This window comes from Labeo rohita, chromosome 14 (assembly GCF_022985175.1).
Source record: "Labeo rohita strain BAU-BD-2019 chromosome 14, IGBB_LRoh.1.0, whole genome shotgun sequence".
Taxonomy (NCBI): Eukaryota; Metazoa; Chordata; class Actinopteri; order Cypriniformes; family Cyprinidae; genus Labeo; species Labeo rohita.
Genome location: NC_066882.1, coordinates 24658919 through 24669836, shown reverse-complemented (window position 1 = coordinate 24669836; position 10918 = coordinate 24658919). Strand labels below are relative to the sequence as shown.

The 10918-nt window shown below is 35.9% G+C and overlaps 1 protein-coding gene across 1 annotated transcript; it reads right to left on the bottom strand.

Annotated features, from left to right (window-relative positions):
* Window positions 1-2865: 2865 nt before the first annotated feature.
* On the bottom strand, window positions 2866-10053 carry hopx (HOP homeobox). The gene is made up of 2 exons (XM_051127326.1): window positions 9609-10053; window positions 2866-3416 (listed from the first exon to the last, which is right to left on the bottom strand). Exons 1-2 carry the CDS (start codon window positions 9768-9770, stop codon window positions 3339-3341), a joined length of 240 nt encoding a protein of 79 aa, XP_050983283.1. The 5' UTR covers window positions 9771-10053; the 3' UTR covers window positions 2866-3338.
* Window positions 10054-10918: the final 865 nt, after the last annotated feature.

Below are 10918 nucleotides of genomic sequence, written 5' to 3'. Positions count from 1 at the left end.
GACGGATTTAGAGGTGAACTATTCATGTGTAAATAACATAATTGATTAAATGGTAGAAATATTCCCACAATACTAAGTATTGTGGTTCAACCGTGTTGTTTGCAAACCATTTTGCAACCCAAGTTATTACCAACAAGGGAGCCCAAATAAGTGTGTTTTCACGACGCGTCGTCAATCGGCCATATTGGCAGCACAGAATGTAAACAATTTCACTGAACCAATCAGAACTTGCATATTTTACTGATTATTTCTGCTGAAAATGATAAATTATTGTCATGTTTTGGGCTGTACTAATCAGTTGGACTGGGAAAAACATATGGAGTACTAAAGACTGCTAAAAGTTATGCAAAAGGCTCTATTTATGCAAAAAGCTCTATTTGACACATGAAAGTTTGAGGAAACAATGCATTTGTGGTTGGCCAAACTGAATAAGGATTTCCAGGGCAAGAATCTTGACAACATCCATGTTTGTTCGTATCAATTCTGGTCAGGTAGGTAAAATATTAGGCTAATATCTTAATACTGCTCATACGTATCTTTACCACGTATAAACCTTAGTTTGACAAAATATCACGCACTTTTCTATAGTCCTTCTCTATGTGATTTAGCAGTTCCACATGTTTTTTTCCTCCTGGTTTAGAGAGCATAAATTAGCAGAACAACGCATTCAGTAGTACATTAACCGTGCAATAGAGTATGGGAACGTGACGTCAGCAACGCACGGCATTCTGGGACTTTCGGACACAGACACTGCAGGGCACTTACTTTTGAATAGAACAGACATCTGAGATACACACAAAATGTGCAGAGCGGTGGTTCACTTACATGACCAACTAGCTGAGATCAAGCTATGGTGTGTTTATTTTATCTGGCAGATATATCAGTGCCACATAGTTATTAAAAACTGTGTGTGGTACAGTAGAAGGCGGCCGTATGATTTCTGTGAGTGTGTATGTGACATGTTCAGGCCACATGACTCAGTGCTCGAATAAACGCAATGGATTCCAATATTAGTACAATTATTCTAAGCAAGTGCAAGCAGCTCTTAAAAACATTAAAGCGAATACGGTCGTATTTTCCTGTAGTGATTTGTGTTTGTCATTGTACGCTATTTAGCGTGTCCTAAATCATGGCGGTGACTACCCAGAATGCAATGCGCAGTGACGTAGATTCCCAAGCTCTATCCACAAGTTTCCTACGCCCCATGAGGCCTTGCGTCAAAAGTGGGAGCGTCTTCCGGTTCAAAGTAAACAAGCGGGACGTGACACTCATTCATTAAACAGTTGACAGGAGTGACGGGCAAATAAAGCTCTTTAACACAAGCTCTGATGTCTCGGTTCAAATGTCATTTCACTAGTTGACCGTCATTCAAGATTTAGCGATCCAAACTTGCTAATAACACAGATTTGAAAAGCATATGTTGTCCATAAGAACGTAATGACATCTCTCATAAAGGTGTGTATCTTTACAAAGTAAACAATGTTCTAAAAACACTTAGCCTCCTTGCTAATTAGCACACAAAATACCACTGGTATACTACGTCCGCCACCTCACCCGAAGTTGTACCCACGTTCTTTTTTACAATAGCGCCCCCTGGAAACTTGTGGATACATGCCGTTGTTTAAATCCGAGTGACGCCAATATGGTCGTGCATCTGGGTAACTGACCAAACCATGACGTAAGTGCAAACCCTGTAAACAGCCTCAAAACAAGATCAAAAACAACAAAGCTGTGGATTATTGTGGTGTATTTATCAGCTGTTTGGACTTTCATTCTGACAGGACCCATTACTGAAGAGACATTACTTATCCATTGGTGAGCAAGTCACGTAATGCTACATTTTTCCAAATCTTGGATGGCCTGAGGGAAGATGTGGAAGGAAAACTATATATTACTATAAAATTAAATAGATAAAGTAGATAAAGAAAGTCAAGAGAAATAATACCACCAATGGTTAACCAGAAACCGCTGCGATTTAGCCACCTCAGAGACATGCTAACGTACTGTAATAGCTTTTAAAACCGCTCTAAACCGCTCTAAACCGGCGCAGCTGAAATCAATAAGCATTCGAGTGTTCTGATTGGTGCATGAGGGGGCGGAGACTAGCGCAATCAACCAATGGCCGAGTGATATGGACTCTCACTACACTGCGCCCTTTCTCTCACACACTCTCTCTCTCTTTATAATTTATTTTGTTTTATTTTACCAACAGTTTAATATTTCTATCAAGTTCTAGCTGTATTATTTTAATATCTTCCAAGATATTCCAGGAAGCTCACTGCAGTGTGTTTGTGTTCAGCTCAGCATCTGCGCTGCAGTCAAATGAGCATGTTTGTTTTTCCGTTGAGGGTGTGGGATGTTTTTTCACGCCACACTGCTCAAACATACACACACACACACCACTGCAGTTAGCTACGCTCTGCCAACCATTCAAAAGTGGCCTCGTCTGTCCATCCTTTGCTTACTGGATGTGTTTAAATATTTAAATATTTCATGAAGCGATGCCATCAGTGTTTGAGTCCGCCTGAGGCTTCACGCTCTTTACTGTTTCTCACATGGACTCTGTGGTTTAGTCGACATTTCATCATCAGGATTTAGTTTTAAACCTCTTTTGCTCTCCTTAACACGTTTCGGTTGGATGAAACTATATTGCGCTTTCATAGATTATGAAACTCAGAGATAATTCTCCAACAATTATTTTTAAGAAATAAAGAGACAAATTGTCATACAGTAAATGAATTAAAAGTGATACCATTATATTTATATTTGAATAGAGTTTCAGACATTTCTTATGAACATCTAGGAGAGAAATGTGAGATTACTGTGGTCTGTTTTTAAGAGAAAAACTGAGAAGCAGAAGACATGTCAGTATGTTCTCCATTTAATCTCATATTAGTGTCTAGCACAAACAATTGAGATGATAAAGAGACCTTTTTGTTATTTTTAGGTTTATAAATAAAGATACAGATAAAGTGTAACTTTAACGTTTCTCAGCTCCATGATGATTCTCTTAATGAGAAAGCAAACTAGCTCTATTTGACACATGAAATCAAACCCTGAACGTACAGATGCAATTCTTTATATACAGCTGCTTACATTTAGTTTATTTACGAACATTTTATAGTTATTAGGGCAATAAAATATATATATGGCATACATACAGTTTGCTTTGAGCAACTTAGATAAAATTAATAAAAAAATAAAATAAGACTCATATCAGTCTTCAGACTTCAGAAAACATCCTCAAATAAAAGAGACAGTGTGGTGGTCTACTGAACGATCACTGGAGCGGAAAGAGAACAACAGCAAGAAAACAAGAAGAGCATGAAGATCTTCTATCAGTCCTTCACTGATCCCAGTTCAGCAGGGAGACCTTCTGCTTTCCTCCACAGAGCGTTTCGCATCCTGAACCATTTCTACAGGAAAGAGAGAGACAGAAAGATTAGACTGATTGTTTTTATGTTTTCTGAAGAAAATTGTAGTGTTACCATTTTTTGGATTCTGGAAGCTCTGTTTACATAAGCACAAGCATTTTTGAAATAGTTAGATTCAAGTGTTTACATGCTTGTTTTCCTATTGATATTTAAATTTATTTCAGATCAAGCTCATTCGGATGAACTGAGGTGTTTGCATGAAGGCTTTTCAATCTGGATTATTTGAATGCGTTATTTGAATGTGTTTCAACACAAGTACTGAGTGAAGAACTGAGTAAATATTTCACTTTTACACACGCGCTAATCTTAGACTACCCCAAATGAGCTGATATTCATAGAAACAGACAGTTGCACAACACTCTGAGGTACAATGATCTTTAACACTAGACTTGCAACACAGTCAGTGTTTTAAATAACAAACCATGAGAGTATATAAAAAGCTCTGTATAAAATCCCCTTGTTTGGTAGGGTGACTGTACATCCTCTTTTGATGATTTCTAAATTGCCTAAAATGTCTGGGTTTTGGCTTCGTTTTCCTATTATTTTCATACCTGCTAAAGGTAATGACTGAGTAGTTTGTACATAATTGACCAATCATGGCATATTGCATAAGGACTGTAGAGAGAGCGTCAAAACCCAGACATTCTAGGAATTTAAGAGGCATATGGTCACCCTATTTTTAGTCATATTTTATTTGTTCATCTAAAAAACACAAACACACCACTTTCAGCAGACGAACAGCAAACACTGTATGAGCTGCATTTCTGTGTTTGTGCAAACAGCTCAAATAAAGCAGCGTCGATCATCTTCACCACAAGTTTTAGTGCATCATGCGTAGCATTTGACGAGCCAAACACTTGACATCGGAGTATCCACCCATCACTAACCCTACGGTACATACACACAGCGCCTGTGTTTACTAGCCAACACGGCAAGCAGGCATGACCGGTTTACAGAGAGAGAGAGAGAGGTATACACCTGTTCCTCATACCGCACCCTTTGCGTTTGAGTTTTCTTAGCATTAAAATAATGCAAAGAGGTGATATCATTTCCCCTGGAGCTAGAACAGAGTTTGTTATTCAAACCATTTTTCCCCCAAGTCAAATTTGCCTGTGAAATAAAGCCGTAGATGAGGCACTGTGCTTTCACAATGACATTTTCATGACAATTTTGCACATTTCTCACATTCTTCGTCTTCAAACAGGATCATACTGTATATATAAGTTATTGTAGCTCTTAAAAGACCTAAAAAAGATCTTAAATTAGAGCAGAAAGTATAAAATTCATAAAGTCATTGCATTAAATGTTGCATACAGTCAGTGTTGCCAAGCCCGTGGTTTTCCTGCAGAACTGGGCTACTGTAACACCGCTGTGGTGGGTTGCTTTTCATATCTGTAGGTTGAAGTGACCACAATAACATGATATTGAGCCCCTGGAATGTGATTTTTACCAGAGTAACCCTACCAGAACGCAGAATGCGATTTGGCTAGTTTTGAACAGCAATTAGTCGGGTTTTGCTGTGAAAACTTGGCAACCCTGCATGCTGAAAAATTATAATCTTCCTCAGTATTTTTGTCCTGTTTTCTAATTCAAATATCTAAACAAAACAGGACTGGGCTAGTTTTGGGCTAGTTTATGTAGCAATTAGGCAAGTTTTGTTGTGAAAACCTGGCAACCTTGTAAACAGTGCTGAAAAATTATCATCTTCCTCAATATCTTTGTCCTGTTTTTCAAATCAAATATTTAAACAAACCGCAATTGGGCCCCCAAAATGCAACTGGCTAGTTTTGGGCTATATTTTTGTTGTGAAAACCTGGCAACCCTGCATAGAGTGTTGAAAAATTATCATTTTTCGTAGTATTTTTGTCCTGTTTTCCAAATCAAACATCTAAACAAAATGTGACTGGGCCCACAAAACGCAATTGGGGTACTTGTGGGCTATTTTGAGTAGCAATTGGCCAGTTTTGCTGTAACAACCTGGCAACCCTGCATATAGTGTTGAAAAATTATAATCTTCCTCAGTATTTTTGTCCTGTTTTCCAAATCAAATATCTAAACAAAATGCAATTGACGCGATTGGTCTAGTTTTGGGCTAGTTTTAAATAGCAATTGGGCAGGTTTTGTTGTGAAAACCTGGCAACCCTGCATACAGTGTTGAAAAATGATAATCTTCCTCAGTATTTTTGTCCTGTTTTTCAAATCAAATATCTAAACAAAACACGTTTGGGCACCCAAAAACGCGATTGGTCTAGTTTTGGGCTAGTTTTAAATAGCAATTGGGCAGGTTTTGTTGTGAAAACCTGGCAACCCTGCATAGAGTGTTGAAAAATGATAATCTTCCTCAGTATTTTTGTCCTGTTTTTCAAATCAAATATCTAAACAAAATGCAATTGACACGATTGGTCTAGTTTTGGGCTAGTTTTAAATAGCAATTGGGCAGGTTTTGTTGTGAAAACCTGGCAACCCTGCATACAGTGTTGAAAAATGATAACCTTCCTCAGTATTTTTGTCCTGTTTTTCAAATCAAATATCTAAACAAAACACGTTTGGGCACCCAAAAACGCGATTGGTCTAGTTTTGGGCTAGTTTTAAATAGCAATTGGGCAGGTTTTGTTTGAAAACCTGGCAACCCTGCATAGAGTGTTGAAAAATGATAATCTTCCTCAGTATTTTTGTCCTGTTTTTCAAATCAAATATCTAAACAAAATGCAATTGGCGATTGGTCTAGTTTTGGGCTAGTTTTAAATAGCAATTGGGCAGGTTTTGTTGTGAAAACCTGGCAACCCTGCATACAGTGTTGAAAAATGATAATCTTCCTCAGTATTTTTGTCCTGTTTTTCAAATCAAATATCTAAACAAAATGCAATTGACACGATTGGTCTAGTTTTGGGCTAGTTTTAAATAGCAATTGGGCAGGTTTTGTTGTGAAAACCTGGCAACCCTGCATACAGTGTTGAAAAATGATAACCTTCCTCAGTATTTTTGTCCTGTTTTTCAAATCAAATATCTAAACAAAACACGTTTGGGCACCCAAAAACGCGATTGGTCTAGTTTTGGGCTAGTTTTAAATAACAATTGGGCAGGTTTTGTTGTGAAAACCTGGCAACCCTGCACAGAGTGTTGAAAAATGATAATCTTCCTCAGTATTTTTGTCCTGTTTTTCAAATCAAATATCTAAACAAAATGCAATTGGGCCCCCAAAATTCCTTTGGGCTAGTTTTGAGTAGCAATTGGCCGATTTTGTTGTGAAAACCTGGCAACCCTGCATCCAGTGCTGAAAAATGATAATCTTCCTCAGTATTTCTGTCCTGTTTTCGCAAATCAAATATCTAAACAAAACACATTTGGGCACCCAAAAACGGGATTGGTCTAGTTTTGGGCTAGTTTTAAATAGCAATTGGGCAGGTTTTGTTGTGAAAACCTGGCAACCCTGCATACAGTGTTAAAAAATGATAATCTTCCTCAGTATTTTTGTCCTGTTTTTCAAATCAAATATCTAAACAAAATGCAATTGGGCCCCCAAAATTCCTTTGGGCTAGTTTTGAGTAGCAACTGGCCGATTTTGTTGTGAGAACCTGGCAACCCTGCATCCAATGCTGAAAAATTATAATCTTCCTCAGTATTTTTGTCCTGTTTTCTCAAATCAAATATCTAAACATCTTTAAATCAAGATACACTTTCTTAAGACGCGAAATGAAGATGAGAAGCCTTGTTTTCTGAAACAATGAGTAAAATGAAGTGAGTTTATACTCAAAACAAGAGCAAATATCTGTAAATGGGGTATGATAACCTGTTTTCAATTCGAATTAAGTAGACTTCTCTGAGCGCATTCACAGATATTTGCTCTTGTTTGAACTTTTGATCAGTTTCACAGACAACAAGACTGTCATTTTTCAGGTTTCTCTGATGAATAAAAAGTTCATAAGAACAGCATTTACTTGAAATAGAAACCTTTTGTAACATTATAAACGTCTTTACAGTCACTTTTGATCAATTTAATGCATCCTTTCTGAATAAAAGTATTAACTTTCTATCGAAAAGCCCCAAAAAACGTTAAAAACTATGACTTGGGCATGAGTGAATACATTTAAGCACACTGTATACATTTACACACCCTTAAAATGAATTGCTAAGCCTGTTCTATTGAGTAGGATGATTTATCACAAAGGCGTGGACATTTTGTATAAATGCACATGGTTTTTTACAATCATAGTGACAGTAATAGACTGTGAATGTGTTTCCAGTAAAATTCTACATAACTTCATGCTGTCAGCACTGGAGGAGTTGCTCACAAGCTCTGAAGTATCTATTAGATACTGTAAGTAGATGCATTACGGCATTACTAACTGCCCCATTACATCATGACTGCTGTGTGGGTTTTTCATTTGAAAGAGCATGTTTAGAAATCAGACACAATGCGTTTGAACATGTCGACTATATCCGTAAGAGAGAAGGCGTGTCCGGAGGCGCCCTGGGTTGCCTATTGTGCTCAAACGCTCTGTTTATGGTCAGTGTCAGTTCTCCATTCACAAGCGTTTGGCTTTTAATGCTGTCAGTGTGTTATTTTGAGCTGGTGACAGCAAAACAGGAATGAAGACAATGCATGAGAGGAGCTTGCATCATGGTTAATGTGGCTTAGTGGTTAAAGATGTAATACTTTAATTGTGCAATTAAGAGTTTCAACCTCCAGAGGGACTCTGTATAAGTTAAGTCACTTTGAGAAATGAAATACACCTCTCCGGAAGCATTATTATTTACTTTAACATTTATTGTCGTCATAAACTTTCCCTGATCAAATAAAGTCAGGCAGGTTGTTATGCAATAAAGGTTCACAACCCTTATTTCAAACCACGTTGTTTGAACTAACACGTACCCTGGTATTACCATATTTATGGGCACACAGCATTGTAGTATCATGTTTTTAACATTTGTAATTACACTAAGATGTAAATACTGTGGTACAATGGTGTACATCCTGGGTAACAAAAATATGTATGCTAATGTTTGCGTTAATGATTTCTTATAAACGTTCAAACCATCTAGTTTTTTAAAATGTTTTATTATTATTAATATCATTTTATTAATTCTTGGTTGATGTTAGAGAAAGCATTAGGAAAAACGCAATTGTGTTATTTTGCGAACATTATGGAAACGTTACTTTGAATGTTCTCTAAACTCTTTGAAACTAATAGTGAGTAGTAAGGTTTAAAAAAACAGACTGATTTTTAAAAAACAGACTGATTTTTTCTTAATTTTTTGTCCTATTTTCCAAATCAAATATCTAAACAAAAAGCAAACGGGCTGGATTTGGGCTAGTTTTGAATAGCAATTGGCCAGTTTTGTTGTTAAAACCTGGCAACCCTGCATACAGTGCTGAAAAATTATCACCTTCCTCAGTATTTTTCTTAGTATTTTTTTAATTATTGGTTGATGTTAGAGAAAGATTAGGGAAAACGCAGTTGTATTATTTTGCGAACATTATGGAAACGTTACTTTGAATGTTCTCTAAACTCTTTGAAACTAATAGTGAGTAGTAAGGTTTAAAAAACAGACTGATTTTTAAAAAACAGACTGATTTTGTCTTAATTTTTTGTCCTATTTTCCAAATCAAATATCTAAACAAAAAGCAAACGGGCTGGATTTGGGCTAGTTTTGAATAGCAATTGGCCAGTTTTGTTGTTAAAACCTGGCAACCCTGCATACAGTGCTGAAAAATGATCATCTTCCTCAGTATTTTTTTTAGTATTTTTTTAATTATTGGTTGATGTTAGAGAAAGATTAGGGAAAACGCAGTTGTATTATTTTGCGAACATTATGGAAACGTTACGTGGAATGTTCTCTAAACTCTGTGAAACTAATAGTGAGCAGTAAGGTTTAAAAAACAGACTGATGTCAACACTGTTTCAGAAAACCACGAAAACGCATAAATAATATTTTGTGCCAACGTTTTTAACGATAACTTTAGACAGATAGATAGACAGACAGATAGATAGATGATAGATAGATTTTGTGCGTTAAAAGCGACAAAACAAAACGCGAGCGCTGCCATTCGACCAATTAGAAAGACGCGACAAAACGGCAACGCTTCCAATCGGCCAATCAACGTGACGCGGTTTTCCAAACGTTCTAGATTGTTGTGTAGCGTTCTACACGAGGATCTCACGATAAACTCACCGCTGTCTCTTCTTCGCTCAGCCCGCACTCCGCTGCGATCAGCATCAGTGTGGCGTCGTCGGGATGTTTGCTGACCTTCGTGAAATTCTCCTCCAGAACTTTAATCTGATCCTCCGCTAAATGCATCCCGAACATCGCCATCGCGTCTCCACTCGCGCTCATGTTTCAACTCAAAACAGGCAAACGCACTGGAAATAAAAATCACAGCTCGACCGATGCCAGTCTCAGCGTCCCATACAAATAAACTCCAAAGTCTGGAAAAGAAGCGCCAGCCTCCAATAGGAAATGCTGTGGAAGGGAAAACACAAAGTCAGAGTGAGATCCACAAAGTTGAGTCCGCTGATGCGTGCGCAACGCCTCTTTTCAGTGACAGCAGCGGCAGCGAGTGCGGAGCGTCAGATGTGCGTACTGTACCTGATAATGGCTAAACTCCATCTGCTCAGCCTCTGATCATTCACAGCATTATGTAATGCCCTCCGGGTGACGTCACAGCGGGGCTAAAGTGTGACAGACCAGTTAAAGTACATCAGTCTATGAGATCATGCAGTGTTTACCTAATAAAAAACCTGCCATTATTATTATTATTATTATTATTATTATTATTCAAAACGTTTGCACATACATAGAATTTGTTTTGGCAAGATGTGAATAAAATACACACACACACACACACACACACACACACATATATATATATATATATATATATATATATATATATATATAAATGAAAAATAAAATAAACTGTATGTACAATTTTGTTGTACTTTTTATTATTATTATTATTATTATTATTATTATTATTATTATTATTAAACACATTAATAAATAATAACAACACTTTTTAATTATTATTATTAGAAAAATAAATTAAAAATTAAAATAAATTGTATGTCCAATTTTGTTGTACTTTTTATTATTATTACTATTTTATTATTATTATTAATTTTATGAATGTTATTATTATTAAAAATATTAATAAATAATAACAACACATTATTATTATTATTAGAAAAATAAATAGAAAAATAAAATAAATGATTGTAGAATTTTGTTGTACTTATTATTATTATTATTATTATTATTAAACACATTAATAAATAATAACAACACTTTTTAATTATTATTATTAAAAAAATAATAATTTAAAAATTAAAATAAATTGTATTATTACCATGCCAAAAATACTAACATTAATACAAATAATAATATAATAATACAAATAATAATAATAATAATAATATATATATATATATATATATATATATATAAATGAAAAATAAAATAAACTGTATGTACAATTTTGTTGT

What these genes read in the sequence shown, in the direction of transcription:
- hopx (XM_051127326.1), bottom strand. Translation starts at nt 9,770, where the DNA reads ATGAGCGCGAGTGGAGACGCGATGGCGATGTTCGGGATGCATTTAGCG. An exon ending in TGAGCGAAGAAGAGACAGCG is followed by an intron (nt 3,417 to 9,608) that starts GTGAGTTTATCG and finishes TCTTTCCTGTAG; the next exon opens with AAATGGTTCAGGATGCGAAA.